The 20,363-nt window shown below is 40.9% G+C and overlaps 1 protein-coding gene across 1 annotated transcript in view; it reads left to right on the top strand.

Annotated features, from left to right (window-relative positions):
* SVEP1 (sushi, von Willebrand factor type A, EGF and pentraxin domain containing 1) overlaps window positions 1-14,162 on the top strand; it is a 376,990-nt gene extending 362,828 nt beyond the window's left edge. The window contains exons 47-48 of the mRNA XM_075825648.1: window positions 9,055-9,150; window positions 14,065-14,162. Of these exons, the coding sequence (XP_075681763.1) occupies window positions 9,055-9,150; window positions 14,065-14,162 (194 nt within the window). The remainder of the gene's footprint in view (window positions 1-9,054; window positions 9,151-14,064) is intronic.
* Window positions 14,163-20,363: the final 6,201 nt, after the last annotated feature.

Below are 20,363 nucleotides of genomic sequence, written 5' to 3'. Positions count from 1 at the left end.
TTTCATAATTTTCCTATAATAAAAGAGATTATGGGAAAAAAGGTGATTTTTATTATTTTAACTTGAAAAGTTTATTTTTATACTTTTGTACAACATTTTTAGTTACTTTTTTTAACTGCACCACTGATCTCTATTCTAATACATTGATCTATTTACTTATAGGCTGGGTTCACACGTGCACGTCCGTTACGGCTGAAATTACGGAGCTGTTTTCAGGAGAAAACAGCTCCTGAATTTCAGATGTAATGGCACGTGCAGGCGTTTTTCGCAGCGTCCATTACGGACGTAATTGGACCTATTTTTCTATGGAGTCAATGGAAAACGGCTCCAATTACGTCCCAAGAAGTGACATGCACTTCTTTGACGCAGGCATCTTTTTTACGCGGCGCTGTCAAAAGACGGCGCGTAAAAAAAATGACGGTCGGCACAGTACATCGTAAAACCCATTCAAATGAATGGGCAGATGTTTGTCGGCGCTTTGGAGCCGTATTTTCGGACGTAATTCAAGGTTAAAGCACCCAAATTACGTCCCTAAATAGGGTGTGTGAACCCAGCCTTCCACTGACAAAAAGCCTATTAGACCCTGTCTCTGGCTTCCGTACTTGGCAGACCAGGAGGACCTTGTTAGGCCTCCTGTTGCCATATCAACCATTGGCACCCCAGTGGTCCTGGGGCTGCCAATGAACTACAATCTACCCAGATATTGTGGTCGCTTTTGACCGCGGCATCTAAGGGGTTAATGGCGGGGATCGGAGCTATCTCCATTCCCTGCCATTACAGCAGGGTGTCAGCTGTAATATACAGCTGACACCTGCTGGTGATTTCGCGGGCTCAGCTTCTGAGCCCGCTCTATCACTGTCACTTACAGTTACGTGATGTCGCACTAAGTCAATAGCTGCAACGACCTAACTACACGTTATGCGTCATTAAGGGGTTAAATATTCTGCCCTTCTTTACCCCTTACCGCACCAGGACGCACCGGTACGTCCTGTATTGCAGTGCTTTAAGGCTGACATCCTGCTCTAACGGCCAGGACCAGAGCTAGGCTCAGTTCCGGCCAATTAACCGCTTAGATGTGGTGGTCGCTGTATCTATGTGGTTAGATCGCACCCTATGGTTACTAATTGCAACCATCGGCACCCGCGGGGGTTATGATGGTTGCTATGGCAACCATAGCCTAACAATGGCTTCCTAGTACGGAAGCCTATTAGACCCCGCTGGGAGGCGAAGCCTAATAGGCTTGCTGTCAGTGAATAGCTGACAGCTCTAATACATTGCACTATAGGTAGTGCAGTGTATTAGAACAGCGAACAGGGCTTCATGCCTTCATATCCCCTAGTCGGACAAAAAAAAAAGTCAAAACAAGTTAATAAAAATGTTGTAAAAAAGTTTTAAAAAAGTTTCACGTTAAAAAAAACAATAACTGCCTTTTTTTTCCCATAATAAGTCTTTTATTATAGGAAAAACAGAAAACATAAAAAAAAAGTACACATATGTGGTATCACCACATCCGTAACGACCCGAACTATAAAAATATCGTGCTATTTTACCCACACTGTGACCACCGTAAGAAAAATAAAAAACAATTCCAGAATCGCTGTTTTTTAGTCACTACCCCTCCCAAAACAGGATAAAAAAAAGGGATCTAATAGTTGCGTATACCCCAAAATTATATCATTAAATACTACAGCCCATCACGCAAAAAACAAGCCCTTACACAGCTTTTTTGACGGCAAAATAGAAAAGTTATGGCTCTCAGAATATGGTGACACAAAAAATATATTATTTGAAACAAAAGTGATTTTATTGTGCAAACGCTGCAAAACATAAATAAAACTATATACATTTGGTATCGCCGTAATTGTACCGACCCGCAGAATAAAGTAAAATAATAAAAAACGTCAGAATTGCTGGTTTTTGGTCACCTTGCTTGCCAAAAAATGAAATAAAAAGTGATTAAAAAAATCGCATGTAATGGTACCAGTGAAATCCAGCAAAATCTGCGCTCTAAAAGCCAAGTGGCGCTCCTTCCATTTTGAGCTCTGCCATTTGCCCAAACAACAGTTTAGGGCCACACATGGGGTATTGCCGTACTTAGGAGAAATTGGGTAACGAATTGTGTGTTGTTTTTTTTCTCCTATTACCCCTTGTAAAAAAAAATTGGGCGCAAAACTACATATTTTTGGGGGAAAATTTTTTTTTTATCATTTTCACTGCATTCTGATACATTCTATGAAACACCTGTGGGATCAAAATGCTCACTACACCCCAAGATGATTATCCTGAGGGGTATAGTTTCCAAAATGGAGTCACTTCTCAGGGGTTTCCACTGTACTCGTACCCCAGGTGCTCTGCAAATGCGACATGGCGCCCAAAAAGACAATCAACCAAAATCTACATGCCAAGTAGCGCTCCTACCATTCTGAGCCCTGCGGTGTGTCCAAACAGCAGTTTATGACCACATATGGGGTATTGTCGTACTTGTTCATAGTAAAAGCAATCTGGTAAGGCTGACTCATTATACCTATGTTTATTTTTTTATTCTATTTTTTCCATGCATCAGAAAAAGTATTTTCTGTTACAGTGTACAACTTTTTCCAATGAATGTTGCTCATATTCGTTTCCTATGTATAATAAGATATGATTCGCAATATCTTTAACATATGAGTAGTTTTGTTTAATTTTTTGATCATATATAATGCAGTATGTAGAACATTTGTTTACATTGATATGATTATTTTCATATTAGCTAAAATTTAAATTTTTGATGGTGATGACATGAATATTGTTATTGGTTGTTAATAGAAAAAAACTTATTTTTGAATTTTACAGACTGTTTGAAAAAGGTCTTGTTATTTTGACCGAAACATCACATTGTCTAAGTCTGTGGATTGCAAATCAAAAATTCTTTGTTTTGGAAAAATTATTTAGAGTGCCAGATTTTCTTCCAAAATACTAAGCAGTTTATTACCACATATGGGACATTGCCGTTATTGGGAGAAGATGCTTTACAAATGTTCGCGTGCTTTTTCTCATTTATTCCTTGTAAAAATTAAAAATTTCTAAGTAGTTTCAGAAAAAAGTCGATTTTCATTTTTACAGACTAATTCCAAAAAGTTTAGTAAAGAAACTGTGGGGTCAAAATGCTAACTATACCCCTAGATAAATTTTTTGAGGGGTGTAGTTTCCAAAATTGGGTCACTTTTGGAAGGTTTCCACTGTTTTGGCACCACAAGACCTCTTCATACCTGACATGGGGCCTAAAATATATTCTAGAAAAGGGTGGCCCCAAAATCCACTAGGTGCTCCTTTGTTTCTGAGGCCTGTGTTTCAGTCCATTAGCACACTAGGGCCACATGTGGGATATTTCTAAAAGCTGCACAATCTGGGCAATACATATTGAGTTGCATTTCTCTGGTAAAACTTTCTGTGTTAAAGAAAAAAAAATATTGCCAATGAATTTTGGCCAAAAAAATGAAAATGTTAAATTTCACCTCTACTTTGCTTTAATTCCTGTGAAACACCTAAAGGGTTAAGAAACTTTCTGAATGCTGTTTTGAATACTTTGAGGGGTCTAGTTTTTAAAATGGGGTGATTTAAGGGGACTTTCTAATATATAAGGCCGTCAAAGCCACTCCAGAACTAAACTGGGCTCTGTAAAAATAGCCTTTTGAAATTTTCTAGAAAATGTGAGAAATTGCTGCTAAAGTTCTAAGCCTTGTAACGTCCTAGAAAAATAAAAGGACTTTTATAAAACGATGCAAACATAAAGAAGACATATGGGAAATGTTAACTAGTAACTATTTTGTGTGGTATTACTATTTCTCTTACAAGCAAATACATTAAAATTTAGAAAAATTCAAATTTTTGCACATTTTCAGTGAATTTTGGAGTTTTTCACAAATAAATACTGAATATATCGACCAAATCTTACCACTAACATAAATTACATTGTGTCACGAGAAAACATTCTCAGAATAACTTGGATACATAAAAGCATTCCAGAGTTATTACCACATAAAATTACGCATGTCAGATTTGAAAAAAATGTCTGTGTCCTTAAGGCAAAAACAGGCTGTGTCCTTAACCCCTTCCCGACATCCGCCATATATATATACGGCGCTGCCGGGAAGGTGTTCCCGCAAACCGCAGTGCAGTTACGTTGCAGTGATGGTGCGGGCTCAGAAGCAGAGCCGGCACCATCACCGCGGGGTGACAGCTATATTATACAGCTGGCACCCTCCTGTAACTGCCAGGACTGGAGCTATTCTCCGATCCGGCTGATTAACCACTCAGATGCTGCACTCAATATTGCGCAACATCTGACCGGCAACCCAGCGACGCAATCACTGGGTTGCTGTGGCAATCGGAGGCCAGATAATGGCGTCCGAGTCTGCCTTGTACGGGAGCCGATTAGGACTCGCCTGCGGCGTGTCCTCATAGGCTTGCTGTCGGTGAATAACTGACAGCGCTAATACACTGCACAACGTATGTAGTGCAGTGTATTAGAGTAGCGATCGGGGCATCAGGCCCTCAAGTGCCCTAGTGGGACAAGTAAAAAAATTAAACAAAAGTTTATAAAAATGTCGTAAAACAATAAAAACACACACGTTTCAAATGAAAAAAAAGCTAAACTGACTTTTTCCCATAGTAAGTCTTTTAAAAAAAACATGAAAAACAACTCCAGAATCTTTGTTTTTAGGTCACATCTCCTCCCAAAAAATTCTATAAAAAGTGATCAAAAAGTCACATTTACTCCAAAATAGTACTAATAATAACGACAATCCGTCCCGCAAAAAATAATCCCTGACACCGCTTTGTGCACGCAAAAATAAAAAAGTTATGGGTCTTAGAATATAGCAACACAGAAAACAAATGATTTTATAAAAAAAGTGATTTTATTGTGCAAAAGCTGCAATACATTAAAAAAAACTATATAAATTTGGTATAGCCGTAATCGTATCGACCCGCATACTAAAGCTAACATGTAATTTAGGGCGCACTTTGGATGCCGAAAAAATCCCCCAAAAAAAACTATTCCAGAATTGTTTGTTTTTGGTAATTTACTTCACCAAAAAATGAAATAAAAAGTGATCAAAAAGTCGTATGTGTTATAAAATTGTACCAATAAAATCTCACAAAAAACAAGCCCGCACACTGCTCAATCAACTGAAAAATAACAAAGTTATGGCACTAGTAATGCGGTTTTGAAAAAACATCTCAATGCGCAGGCCGGAGGGGAACATTCCTTCAGTTTTAGGGCCCTAGTATTTAGGAACTAGGAAAGGGAAGGGACATAGCACATCCGCTGGAAGCGAGGGCGCCCGTATTATACCAGCGCAAAACTTTCCCAGCAATATTTCCCAAACTACGAAGGAGAAAAAGTCCCCAAATGGTGCAGAGCGTTACAAAAGGGGGATAGGAAAGAAAACCGTTTATCAGTGTGACACCGGCCTGTGCATAATGGATTACTTCACAGCGTACCACACATCTATGGATAATTGTATTATTTACCCCATTATTATACCCTTTTATTATGCCCTGATGTACCCCACACAGATTACATATGCCCCCACATTATAAACTGAAATACCAGCAAAACCCCAAACAGAACTACCAAGCAAAATCCATGCTCGAAGTGGTGGTCTTTCCCTTCTTAGCCCTACAGTGTGGCCAAACACCAATTTATGTCCACAAGTAAGGCATTACCATACCCGGGAGAACCCGCTTAACAATTTATGGGGTAAGATTCTCCAGGGGCACAACATATTGAGCGGTGAAATGGCAGATCAGTGAAAAAATTTCAATTTTCACTTTGCACCATCCACTGCGTATTAATTTCTGAAAAACACCTGTGGAGTCTAAATTCTCACTACACCCCTTGATAAATGCCTTTAGGGGTGTAGTTTCTAAAATGGGTCACTTTTGTTTGGTACATCAGTGGTTTTTCAAATGCAACATGCTGTCCGCAAACCATTACAGCAAAATCTACGCTCCAAAAGATAAATACCGCTCCTTTTCTTCTGAATGTTCCCATATATGTAAACAGCTGATTATAACCACATATGGGGTGTTATCGTACTCCAGAGAAATTTATTTACAGATGTTGGGGTGCTTTTTCATTTTCATGGCTAAATTCTAATTAATTCAGCAAAAAACCTTTGGGATCAAAATTTTCATTATACCCCTAGATAATTCCTCAGGAGGTGCAGTTTCCCAAATGAAGTCACTTTTGGGTTGTTTCCACTGTACTAGTACTACAGGGGCTCATCAAATGTGACATGGCGCCCAGAAACCATTCCAAAATCCAAATGGTGCTCCTTCCATTCTGAGCCCTACCGTGTGTCCAAACAGACGTTTATGACCACATATGGGGTATTGTTTTACTCGGGAGAAATTGGTTTACAAATGTTGCGGTGCTTTTTCTCCTTCAGTCCTTGTGGAAATGAAAAAAAATTACCTAAACCTACATTTTCTTTGAAAAAATTTAGATTTTCATTTTTACGGCCTAATTCCAATAAGTTCCGTAAAACACCTGTGGGGTCAAACTGCTCACTGTACCGCTAGATAATTTCCTCATGGGGTGTAGTTTCCAAAATGGGGTCACTTGTTGGGGGTTTCCACTGCTTTGTCCCCCCAGTGGCTTTGCAAATGCGACATGGCAACCGCAAACCATTCCTGCAAAATGTTAGTTCCAAAAGCCAAATGGTACTCTTTCCCTTCTCAGCCTTGCTGTGTGTCCAAACAGCCGTTTATGACAACATGTGGGGTATTGTTTTACTCGGGAGAAATTGCTCTACAAATGTTGTGGTGCATTTTCTACTTTAGTTCTTTTGAAAATGAAAAAAAATTAGTTAAACCTACATTTTATTTGAAAAAATTTAGATTTTCATTTTTATGGCCTAGTTCCAAAAAAAATTTAAAAAAAACTGGCGGGTCAAAATGCTTGATACACCCCTAAATAAATTCCGCGAGGGGTGTAGTTTCCCAAATGGGGTCACTTTTGGGGGGTTTCCACTGTTAGTTCCACAAGACCTCTTCAAAGCTGACATGGTGCCTAAAATATATTCTAATAAAAAGGAGGCCCAAAATCCAATAGGTGCTACTTTTGCTTCGGAGGTCGGTGCTTCAGTCCAGTAGCACACTATGGCCACATGTGGGATATTTCCTAAAACTGCAGAACCTGGGCAATAAATATTGAGTTGCATTTCTCTGGTAAAACCTTCTGTGGTACAAAAAAAAATGGATTCAAAATGAATTTCTGGAAAAAAATAATGAACTTTGTAAATTTTTCCTCTAGTTTGCCTTAATTCCTGCGCAATGTCTAAAGGGTTAAGAAACTTTCTCAATTCTGTTTTGAATACTTTGAGGGGTGCAGTTTTTAAAATGGGGTGACTTTTTGGGGGTTTCTAATATCTAAGGACCTCAAAGCCACTTCAGAACTGAACTGGCCCCTGTAAAAATAGCATTTTGAAATTTTCTTGAAAATGTGAGAAATTGCTGCTAAAGTTCTAAGCCTTGTAACGTCCTAGAAAAATAAAAGGATGTTCAAAAAACAATTCCAAACTAAATTAGACATATGGGGGATGTTTATTAGCAACATTTTTGTGTGGTATAACTGCCTGTCTTACAAGTAGATACATTTAAATTGCGAAAAATGCAAATTTTTGCAATTCTTCGCAAAATTTTTGTGTTTTTCACAAATAAATACTGAATGTATTGGCCAAATTTTGCCAGTAACATAAAGTCCAATGTGTCACAAGAAAACAATCTCAGAATCGCTTGGATAGGTAAAAGCATTCCGGAGTTATTACCACATAAAGTGAAACATGTCAGATTTGAAAAATGAGGCTCTGCCAGGAAGGTCAAAAGGGGCCACAGCGGGAAGGGGTTAAGGTCATAATTTTTTAAATACAGGTCCACTACATTATTGTGTGAAATAGCACAACAAACATTTGCTGTACTCATGCTGTATTGGTCCAGGTAAATGGAGGTTGACAAGTTAATCTGGTTCTACTGTACTTTGAAAGCCTTACTACTCCTTTTTTTTTACCTTGTTTCTTTCCTCATCTCCCACTACCCCACATTTTTTTTATCCTTTTCTTAACTTTGTTCTTTTCAGTAACTTACAAATTTATTTTTACTGTTCTTCTTAAAGGTTGTCCCTTTTATTACTTACACTGCTCCATACTGTTCAATGCCATCAGACTCATAGAATCGGAACACAGTATTACAGCATCTTCCTATTCACTTGAATGGAAGAATGAACGAAGGGGCGCCCCGGGCCCTTCAAACAGGTGATTGTTGGTGCGCCGAGAGTTGAACCCCACAATATGGGGTTAGGCCATGAATTTTATACCACCTCCATTTTATACAACTCTTAATATCAAGTCAAGGTTTGAGCAGGTTGCACATGTTACTCGTTTAGTCATACCTAAATTTTTTCATAGTTATGTTCCTATGCAATGTTTTAATGTTGCTGGCATATGTACAAAAACACAAACACTGACATTTTGTATGTTCTGTCTTTATTTGTTTTTCCATAAGCAGAATGAGAATGTAGGATTCCTATGGTATGAAGAGATAATGGCTATTACATCAAACTTATGATGACTTAACATGTGGAGCCTTGAGGGTATGTTCACACAACCTATATTCGGCCGTTTTTCGGGCCGTAAACGCCCGGAAAACGGCTGAAAAATCGTAAGCAGAACGCCTCCAAACATCTGCCCATTGATTTCAATGGGAAAACTGTATTCTGTTCCGACGGAGCGTTTTTCGCAGCGTTTTTTTACGCGTAAAAAACGTCCGCGAAAGAGAAGTGCAGGACACTTCTTGGGACGTTTTTGGAGCCGTAAAAGCTCCAAAAACGGCCGTAAAAAACGCCACAAAAATCGCGAGTGGCACAAAAAATGTAAGAAAATCAGGAGCTGTTTTCTCTTGAAAACAGCTCCGTATTTTGAGACGTTTTTGACCCTAACTCAACACTTAGTTTGTTAGCTGCCTGTATGTAGAGGACAATATTATCTATATACAATCTCTTTTCTTCCCCAGCAATTTGCATCTTGCCATGTCTAAACGGAGGTCGTTGCACAGCTCCATACAAATGTCATTGTGTAAATGGTTGGACTGGATCGCGATGTCATCTTGGTAAGTAGAGGCCATTTTGCACTTTCAAATCCAGCTGTATAAAGTGAATAATATCGAATTGTTCTAAAAATCTTTAGCATTTGCTCAGAAGGATGTTTACAGTGGTTACTTGAGCCATTACTTCAAATCTGCAGCTACGTGAGTGTTGTTTCCTTGTCGCATTTGCTCCGTTCTGTCCAAGTTGAGTTTAGATGACCTGCTGTAGTCAGTTAACCACAATTAAAAGGGGTTGTTCATATATTAGTCATATGACATAGCATACAGGCTATTGTATTATGTGAAGTAGCCTTTATTTCATTAGACAAGAATACAAATTCATTTTATTTGTTAGTTATGTGATAGGTTGGTATATGGTACTGATGTGACTTTATAGATTGTCAGCACCGTGCTTAATTATATGATCTGGTCATGTCCTTGGCTCTAAATATACTGCTTCTGCACAGACATGTCACATGTGTGCAGGGCCAGCATCGGCACCCGGTGAACCCGGGCAAGTGCCGGGGTTCACTGCTCTTGTAGCGGCCCACTGTACGCCATCCACCTGCTTAAATTAACTAGTCGTCCGTGGTGCACGGCAGAAGATTGCAGAGCGGAGGCCCCGCTTCTCGCATCCACAATAACAATGTGTTGCGGCGCAGATGACGTAATAATTTTGCGCTGATGTGATTACATCATCTGCGTGACTGCGCCCCGCCGCTTGTTATTGTGAATGCCAAGTACCAGTAAGAAGACAGTGACGGGACTGTTCAGCTCATCGTTGGAACGTGTTAGGTGAGTTTTTTTTAAATTATTTTTATTGGAGCAAAGGGACCAAACTGGGGGCACAAACTTGTGACCTGAAACTTTTACATGGGGCGCAAACTGGGGGCCTAATTTTTACATGGGGGCAGGGCAGAAACTGGGGGCCTGACTTTTACATGGGGGCACAAACTGGGGGATTAGCTTTCATATTAGAGCACCTGCAATGGACTAACTTGTATATGGGGGCACAAACTAGTGGACTAACTTCTAAATGGGGGCACAAACTAGCGGACTATCTTCTATATGGAGGCAAAAAACTAGCGGACTAAATGCTATATGGGGGCACAAACTAGCGGACTAACTTCTATATGGTGGCACAAACTAGCGGACTAACTTCTTTATGGGGGCACAAACTGGGGGCTTAACTTTAATATGGGGGCACAAACTGGGGGTCTAACTTTAATAGGGGGGCACAAACTAGCGAACTAACTTCTATATTCGGGCACAAACTAGCGGATTAACTTCTAAATGTGGGCACAAAATAGGGGTCTAACTTCTACATGGGGGCACAAAGGGGGCCTAAATTCTATACCTGGGCATAAAGGGGACCTAGTTTCTATATGGCCAGTTTTTTTCCCAACTAACAACAATATAATATGAATCTAGTTATAGTAAATATGAATCTTTATTATTTAAACCAAAAGACAGACCACATAAAGAATAAGATTACAATGCAGTCAAACAGCGAAATTCTCATACATGTAGCTGAGTAACAGTGTACTATTGACTATAAGAGGAACATAGACGCGTAAGCATCCGCTAAAAATGGCGGCATGTAGGTGAAAACGAAGGTATGATATCTGTCCATGTACCCTGACTGGCTAAGGCTGCATTGCGCTAAAAATCAGAAGAGCCCCCGCAACAAGTTTTGCAGAGTCCTCAGGGGTATTGGGGCTAATGACGGCGTTTTCACAAGGAAAACCCCTTTTAAAACCTCCGGGTGATGTGAAAAGGGGTGTACAGTAAACAGGGCCAATGGGTATGGTTGTAACAAAACACACATCTCCCAAGATGACGAACGAGTTTGGCAACGAATGGGAGGCAGATCTCAACCAAAAAGTAATTCCTTGTATGATCTTTAGCCCAGTGCCCCGGATCCCGGGCGACTGCCACATTCAGTGGTGTAGCTACAGGGGAAGCAGCGGTCGCAATTGTGACCGGGCCCCTGTTACTATAGTAATGAAACTATACTTACCCTCCTCCTTCCCAAGCACAGCGGAAGTCCCGACGCTGTGTGCCACACAAGACGTCACGATGCTGGATGGTGTCAAGACATCTGCTGCACCCGGAGCCGAAGAGGAGGGTGAGTGTAACATTACTGTCTGCTGGGTTCCTGTATCTAAGCCTGTCTTGTTTTTGACTTGGATACAGGGTCTAACAGACAGTATCACACATGGACCCTGTATCTAAGCCTACCACATGGTAGGCTTAGATACATGAGCATGTATGATACTGTCCGATGGGCCCTGTATCTAAGCCTACCACATAGTAGGCTTAGATACAGGGCCCCAGCAGACAGTAATCTTATACTGTATTAGATTGCTGCCTGCTGGGGCTCTGCATCTAAGCCTAACATGTGGTAGGCTTAGATACAGGGCCTATCAGACAGTATCACACATGGTGTGATCCTGTTTGCTGGACCCTGTATCTAAGCCTTCCACATGGTATTCTTAGATAAATGGCCCACGTCTGATCCTTTCTGATGGGCCCTGTATCTAAGCCTACCACATGTTAGGCTTAGCTACAGGGCCCCAGCAGAAAGTAATCTTATACAGTATAAGATTACTGTCTGCTGGGGCCCTGTATCTAAGCCTAACTTGTGGTAGCCTTAGATACAGGGTCCATCAGAAAGGGTCAGAAATGGGCCATTTATCTAAGAATACCATATGGTAGGCTTTGATACAGGGCCCAGCAGACAGGATCACACCATGTATGATCCTGTCTGATGGGTCCTGTATCTAAGCCTACCACATGTTAGGCTTATATACAGGGCCCCAGCAGACAGTAATCTAATACAGTATAAGATTACTGTCTGCTGGGGCCCTGTATCTAAGCCTAACTTGTGGTAGGCTTAGATACATGGTCTAACAGACAGTATCACACATGGGCCCTGTATCTAAGCCTACCACATGGTATTCTTAGATAAATGGCCCATGTCTGATCCTTTCTGATGGGCCCTGTATCTAAGCCTACCACATGTTAGGCTTAGCTACAGGGCCCCAGCAGAAAGTAATCTTATACAGTATAAGATTACTGTCTGCTGGGGACCTGTATCTAAGCCTAACTTGTGGTAGGCTTAGATACAGGGCCCATCAGAAAGGATCAGACATGGGCCATTTATCTAAGAATACCATATGGTAGGCTTAGATACAGGGCCCAGCAGACAGGCTCACACCATGTATGATCCTGTCTGATGGGCCCTGTATCTAAGCCTACCACATGTTAGGCTTATATAAAGGGCCCCAGCAGACAGTAATCTAATACAGTATAAGATTACTGTCTGCTGGGGCCCTGTATCTAAGCCTAACTTGTGGTAGGCTTAGATACATGGTCTAAAAGACAGTATCACACATGGGCCCTGTATCTAAGCCTACCACGTGTTACTAATTATTGGAATTGAGGACTACTTCGATGACGGCTTTTTTATTTTCAATAAAATGTTTAACGAGGATTGTGTGGCGGGTTTTTCATTTCAATAAAATATTTTTTCTATGTCTTTGTATTTTATTTTAAACTTTAATTACTACCGGCTTAGTAATGGCCGCTGGCTGATTGCAGAGGCTAACACTAAACCCCATTATTACCCCGGTACCCACCGCCACCAGGGGTGCTGGGAAGAGCTGGGTACGATCCAGTACCTGACCATCTGTAGCATTACCAGGATGGGATGGACCACTGTTTTTGACCTTTGCCAGCCTAATAGTACCAGCCTGCGGCTGCCCCAATACCCGTCTATCACCATTACAGATGGTCGGGTACTGGTTCGTACTCTGCTCTTCCCGGCAAACCTGGTGGTGGTGGGTACCAGGGTAATAATGGGTGCTAGTCTTAGCTCTTTCACTGGCTAACATTAAGCCCCACCTTAGTAATGGACGCTGTCAATCAGTCAGTGGCCATTAATAAGGCGGTATTAATAACATTTTAAGAAATACAAGGACATAGAAAAAACCCACACAACCCTCGTTAACCATTTTATTGAGAAAAAAAGCCGTCATCGAAGTAGTCCTCGAATCCGACGTAGTCCAACAACGGAACCTATAAAAAAACACAAGCACAACAAAAAAATTACAAATGTTTTGCACTAGTGTTTTTAAAAAATTACGTCTTTACAATGTGTTAGGGATCTGCCAGGTACTACGTCTAGGTATACTCCTGGGATTAATCAATCCACACCTGAGGCCAGACCTGTTCGACTGACACCATCTCCCACCAACCAGGGTGGCAGGCTCAGGAGTGGGAGAGCCTATCGCGGCCTGGTCAGTCGGAGTTAGCTCCGCCCCCTGTCCTTTATTACCTGCCGTGTTCTCTTCCTCAGTGCTTGTAATTCTTCTGGATTCCTGGCCTCACTGCTGCTTGCTCCAGCCTGCTTCTGCCGTGCTTCTGCCTTGCTGCAGTTCCGCTTAACCTGCTTTGCTTTGCCCCTGGCTTGCTTCCTTCTCCGTGCTCACTTTGGTATACTCCACTTCATCCTGGTCCTGACCACTCATTCACCGCTCCGTTTCCTCGCGGCGTTCCGTGGCTACTGCCCCTTCCCTTGCGTGTTCCCTGTTTGTTCTCCCGTGCACTTAGACAGCGTAGGGACCGCCGCCCAGTTGTACCCCGTCGCCTAGGGCGGGTCGTTGCAAGTAGGCAGGGACAGGGCGGTGGGTAGATTAGGGCTCACTTTCCCTTCACCTCCTTCCTGCCATTACACAATGTTTCTGAATAAAATGTTTTCATATTCACTGTCTAGTTTCTGCCTTTATACTGCCGCCGCTCAAGTTGCACCGCAAAGGGGCCCACTAAGGCTCTGTCGCCCAAGGACCCACATAACCCTGCAGCCAGCCCTGCATGTGTGCATAGAGCCTTATATTGCCGTTCATTTTAATATAAGTACATTATTTATTTTTACAGCTGTTTGCCAGTCCCCTTGCTTAAATGGAGGAAGATGTGTAAGACCAAACAGATGCAATTGCCCTCCAAGTTGGACAGGGACTGACTGCTCAAGGTAAGTACTGTTCCTCTGCCAAACCATTTAGTATAGGAGAGTAATAGTTGTAGTGTAATCTAGGTACAATGGGGTAAATGTCTTGTTACTTATTTAGAATTACTGTGTAGTGAAGTGTGTGTTAAAGGGGTTTCCCCGTAACAGTAAGTAATGGCATGTTACTAGTATTATCATCAGGTACTGAAAGGTGGGCACCAAACTTCTGGGACTCCTACTGCTTCCTAAAGTTAAGGTGATGTTGTCCCGTCAGTGTTTTCTCTGCCCAAAGCCACTCCCAGCCTGTCACTTTTTATCTCATGTGACTAGAGGTTTGTTGTTGTACTTGTGTTAATGCAATCATGGGCAAAAATATATTAGACTGAAATTTGTAATGGGTATATCAACCGATACCCCCCTCCAGTGATTTATCCAGTTTCCAAATCATAGGTGATCGATATATATATATATATATATATATATATATATATATATATATATATATATATATATATATATATATATATATATATATATGAGAGAAAAGATGACACAAGAGACCATGCTTGTATGCTCAAAATCCTTCTCTGCCGTTTGTTGCCAAACTCAATTACAATAATATCATTCAGAAGGGGTGTAGGCTTTGATTTCAGCCAATCATCTACAATATGATAATGACTCTGATTCAGCCAATGAGAATATTTCAATGCATTATAATAATTATTCACCGCTCAAGGTCCCTACAAGTTAATTTGTCTCTACTTCTTATCTCACTAGAGAATAGAGACTGCAGATAAGATGGCACAACATTAAATCATTTCAACACAGCCCGTCCTCAAGGCTGACCCCCTCCCTCATGGTAAACAATGTCATTGTCCCAAAGACAGGTAGTCGAGCTGGACTGTCAGACAATAAACTCTGTAGCTGTTTTGTCATCATGCTTAGAGAATAGATGTATACACATATTTACTGCAACGAGAAATACAACACATTAACAATTTCCAAGCAATTAATAGCATTAAAATCAGTCCTATCACTACCACTATGGGTTTCAGCAATCCAGAAAGCATATTATTAAACCAAACATCAATAGATCCCATCCAAGAAAAGGGATTCCATCTCTCCTTAGATATATCTCTAGCTTTTTTCTTCAATTTCTTTACTTTTCATGGGTTCATATGAATCTTCAATCCAGGTGCAACATTCTTCACCAAGAACAGCACAAGTTCCATCTTATTCTGCTAACAGCTAATCAAGAGCCATTCTATTTTGGAGGGCAACTTTCCTAACTTGGGCCAAATCTTCATTGATAGCATGGATAGAACTGGTGGTCTCAATTATCCCATCCATGATACTAGCATATATTTTTAACTTATTCGCTAGTTCGATTCCCCAGCCTGTCCAAGAGGGGAACCACATCCAAGCTTTATCTGCTTTTGTAAACAACTCTCATTTATATCTAGTCTCCTTAGAGTACACTTCATAAATGTCAGCACTTGAGATGTTTGGACGTTGTCTGATGGCTGGAACAACTCTTCCTATGGTGTAATTACCCCATTATCCCATAGGAAGCCAAGAACAGACTCTGTTACCACAAATATAATATAGCCCTGGTTTTATCACCATAGGAACTATTTTACCATGATTCCCCAACCAACTTTGAAACCATCTCATATTGTCATGCACTTTAGTTTTACAGTCCCATTCGTCATCATCTCCTTTGTCAGGACAGGAACACCTGGGTGCACAAGACGCTGTCATAGTTGCACACCAACATTGGTTATTACAATTACCGTGTACCTCATTACATTTTACATCATACTTCACATTGAACAGTAAAGTGGCATTTTTACAATCTGTTTCTCCAACGTGTACCTTAGGTAAATTGACTTTGCACCCTTTAATTCTGGCTATGTGATCAGCATACATAGGCCCTATGCACATAGTGGGTGTATTTAGTAGGCCAGCTATTTCTAAATATGTTCCTTGGTCTGAGAGAGCATTGTGAGCAGTGTGATTTACATCTATCTCAAAATCATAGCTATAGTGTGTGAGATTGAGGTCATTCATTGTACACCAATTAAAGGGATTCCTTTATGATTTGCTGGAACATGAGAACAGATCCAACAGTCAGTAGTGTTCAGCTGTTTGTAGATGTAGAAGCCAAACAGAGTTCTTCCGCCGTTCTCCGTTCACCTGTATACAATAGCATAAGATACAAAAGAACAGGCAAGACAGCAAATGCATTTTTTAAATTTTCCTATAGTCAATCCTCCTTTCTCTGAGTGGCCTCCCCCATTTTGTACAAATCTGCGTCACCTGACCTGAAAGTTCACCTTTTTACAATGAGAAGCGTGAATCCAGTTGGGTTTCCCCTACACTTTCACTAAGGTAGAAGTGGTCAGTAGTACTTGGTAGAGGCCATCAAATCTGATTTCCAGATGTTTCCTTATGTATCTTCTTATCACGACCCAATCTCCAGGTTGTAGGTGGTGAGTTCCATTTTTGTTCTGTGGGTCTGGTAAAGAAGAAAAGACTAAGCCATGCAAATTAGTCAGCTGCTTATGGAGCTGGACAACATAGTCAGTTAGAGAAGCATACTACTGTCCATGTAATTCCTCTGGAAAGAAAAGTCCTGTTAGCGGTAGCCTCCCAAACAGTATCTCAAATGGTGAAAGTCCATGCATACCCTTTAGTGTATGTCTCATTGCAAATATAGCTAACGGTAGGGTTTGTACCCAAGTAAGTTTTGTTTGCTAACAGAATTTAGCTATCTTATTTTTTAAGATGCCATTTGCTCTCTCAATCTTCCCTGATGACTGTGGGTGATATGGAGTATGTAGGTGTTGGTTAATTTGCAACCTTTTCAACGTTTCTCGAAATAGCTGCCCTGTGAAATGTGTCCCACGGTCAGACTCTACGTCTCAGGTAGGCCATATCTGCACACAATCTCGGATATTATTTTCTTAGCTGTCACTAAAGCTGCAGCCTTAGCAACATGCCATGCTTCTACCCAAGAGGAGAACATATCTACACATACTAAGACATACTCATAAACACCACATTTATGTCGCTGAATGTAGTCTATCTGCCATCTCTGGAATGGGTAGTCATGTTTTACAAGGTGTTTCATCTGTACCCTAGTAATTTTGCTTGAATTGTGCTTGGCACAAATCATGCATTTCTTGCACCATTGTGTCGCAAATTGTGAGTAGCCTGGCGCAACCCAAAATTTACTTATAATAGCAACCATTCCTCCTTTGGAAACATGAGATGGGAGATTAGATAAGTTTGTTAAAAACTGATATATAGCTGGAGGGGCACACCACCTCCATGTTTCCAAACACCGTTATATGATATACAACTTGTGTTCCTCAATTTACTGTGTGGTTGGTGACCTGCCTGCTTTTGCAAGGTTATGAGAGTGTCCATTGCCAGATTTTGGAGGATTATAAGAGCAGCCCCTAGTAAGCATACAACATTTTAACAGGTGCTTGCTCAGCCATGTGCTATACCTCATATTCATCTCCTCCTGTGGGGACAGGGGAGCCTGTGGACAACCTCTTATCTGATCTGGTGATCAGCCAGATCCACATTTGCTGTGACTGTTGCCCATAGCCCTGCTATGATGGAGGGGACTTGTACCCTTCTCGTTCAGTTTTTATTTCCACTAACAAACTCTATGGCTATTGGCTGTTTGGGAAAGTCCCACACTACGTATCCTCTACGTGTCCGTATACACAAAAACAAATCTTCCAACAGAGCAAAGTTACAACCAACTAAGCAATATCCCACAAAGGATCTGCCCTCCATATCATCTATGTCAAGCAATCTAAGATAGGTATTTTCTAAGCACTATTATTTTTTTTATGAGGGAGACGAGCCATGTGCAGCTTCAGGACAAGAACCCTTGAATGTACCTAGATGCAGAACCAACACCAGTGTAACAAAAGGCTGTCAAGCAACAGGCCGAGAGGTAATCAGATATTGTTTCGCTCTCGTTCCCTAGGAATGGCCCTACACCCAATAGCAATAGTGGACTGAAGCTGAATTTAATCAACAATGTCTAAAGGCCGAGTGCAGGGGGTACCCAAAGGACCTGTACTGACAAACCAAGGTAGACCAGTCCGGAAACTACACCCAAATACACTTAACCTTCAATTTTACATTTGTCCTTCTTCTGCTCAGGGAATGGTTAATAATTTACTTGACAAACACAGAAAAATAGAAAAACACTTGTGTCTGAGGAAGGTAGGGTCCTCTTACTTATCACTGCACTGACCCCACCATGCTTTCTCCGTAGAGGTGCGTTTTGAGGCAGTTTCAATCATTCCGCCGTAAAGGCCTCTTTCACTCTGATGTGGAGTGCACAAACATCCTCTCATTCACTCAAACATACATATCAAAACAGGTTAGTACATTTAACAACTGTTTGAGGTTCTTGGGAACCGTACTCACGACAGAGAACAGAGGGACTGGGGACCAAAGGAAGGGAGAGCAAATGAGAAAAACTTTGATGGCGCCAGTTCGGTCTGCAGTCCTTGGTTCCCGTCCTGGTTCCGTTCCAGCTGCTTTCGGTTCCCGGGTTTCGGCACCAAAATTGTTGTGGGTAATTCAATGTCAAACAGTTGCTCCAGATTCATTCATATTTATTTTCTTAAGAGAAGGTTTCACAGAATAAGTGTCATAATAATGTCACTTTGCATGTGATGGCAAAATGCAAATGCTCCCTTCCATACATTATGAGTGAGTTTATATACAGCTTTTAGACTGGGCTTTTACTACATCAGCTATAAAATTTTCCTTTGAGTTTGCACAAAACAAAATAACATTGCATTCACAATTTTTCTTAGCATTGCAATATTTTCCTATCATTTCATTATCTAGAATTAATTGAATGTTAAAGAGGCTCTGTCACCAGTTTATAACTGCCCTATCTCCTACCTAATCCAATAGGCGCTTTAATGTAGATAACTACTGTCTTGTTTTTGTTTTTTTAAAAACCTTTATTTTTGACCAAGTTATGAACATTTTAAGATTTATGCAAATTTGTTCTTAATGCCCAACTGGGCGTGGTTTTCACTTTTCACCAAGTGGGCATTGTAAAGAAAAGTGTATGACGCTGACCAATCAGCGTTATACACTTCTCTTCGCTTCATTCCAGCCCAGCTTGACCCACAGCAAAGCGTGATCTTGCGAGATCACGCTGTGACATTCCTTCCTCCCGCAGGTCATTCACCGGAGCGATAGAAGACTGAACAGACATCGCCTTCAGCCGCTGCAGATTCGGATAAACGTCCTGGTGCGGTTGGAGGCGATGTCTGTTCACTCTTCCGTTGCTCCGGTGAAGGACCTGCGGGAGGAAGTGATTTCACAGCGTGATCTCGCAAGATCATGATGTCAGCGTCATACACATTTCTTTACAATGGCCACATGGTGAAAAGTAAAAAAACGCCCAGTTGGGCATTAAGAAAAAAATTTGCATAAATCTTAAAATGTTCATAACTTGGTCAAAAATAAACGTTTCAAAACAAAACAAAACCGTAGTTATCTACATTAAAGTGCCAATTAGATTAAGTATCTTCTCTCCGGTATAGGAGGGTGTAGAGGATGTGGTCTTGAGTCATCAGTTTTCTTCAGTACACTCTTTATTCTTGCTGAGTCAATTATTTTGTTATCCTGCAAAGATTTCTCTCTCACACAGCAAAAACAATAATACATTCTCTAGTAAATAGTATCATTCTTATATTGAGATTAAAATGGAAGTATAGAATACAAGACAAAATGGTGGAATTAGTTAATTTCTTTCACATGTCTTTCCTCTGAATATTGTCAACATATGCTCTATTCTTCAGCTGATTTGCCACATTTTGTGCCTTACCTATTAAAAACAATTGTAAAATCTTTTTAAACAAAAAGCAATCTGCAGGCTACAGTTCATCAGCAGTTTACATTTAAAACTATGGGGTGCTCTTCGTATATATACAGAAACTACACACAGCTAGAAGTGTAAAAAGATGTGACACCCTTGTATGTGTGAACAGGGGCCATTCAAGGCTTTTCTGGGGCCCAATGTAGACTGGCAAAACTGTGTCCTCCCCCTTCCCTTCCTTTCGAGAGTCTCATAATTGTGGTATATAGTCACTATGTAACATTTTGATGCACTGTGTAACAACTCTGGCTGTCACTGATTGCCCCTGCCTGGGTGGTTTCGCCCAAAGAATACCAG

Source organism: Rhinoderma darwinii, chromosome 1 (genome assembly GCF_050947455.1).
Source record: "Rhinoderma darwinii isolate aRhiDar2 chromosome 1, aRhiDar2.hap1, whole genome shotgun sequence".
In the NCBI taxonomy this organism is placed as follows: domain Eukaryota; kingdom Metazoa; phylum Chordata; class Amphibia; order Anura; family Rhinodermatidae; genus Rhinoderma; species Rhinoderma darwinii.
The sequence above is the reverse complement of the archived record's forward strand: the minus strand, read 5'-3'. Positions and strand labels throughout refer to the sequence as shown.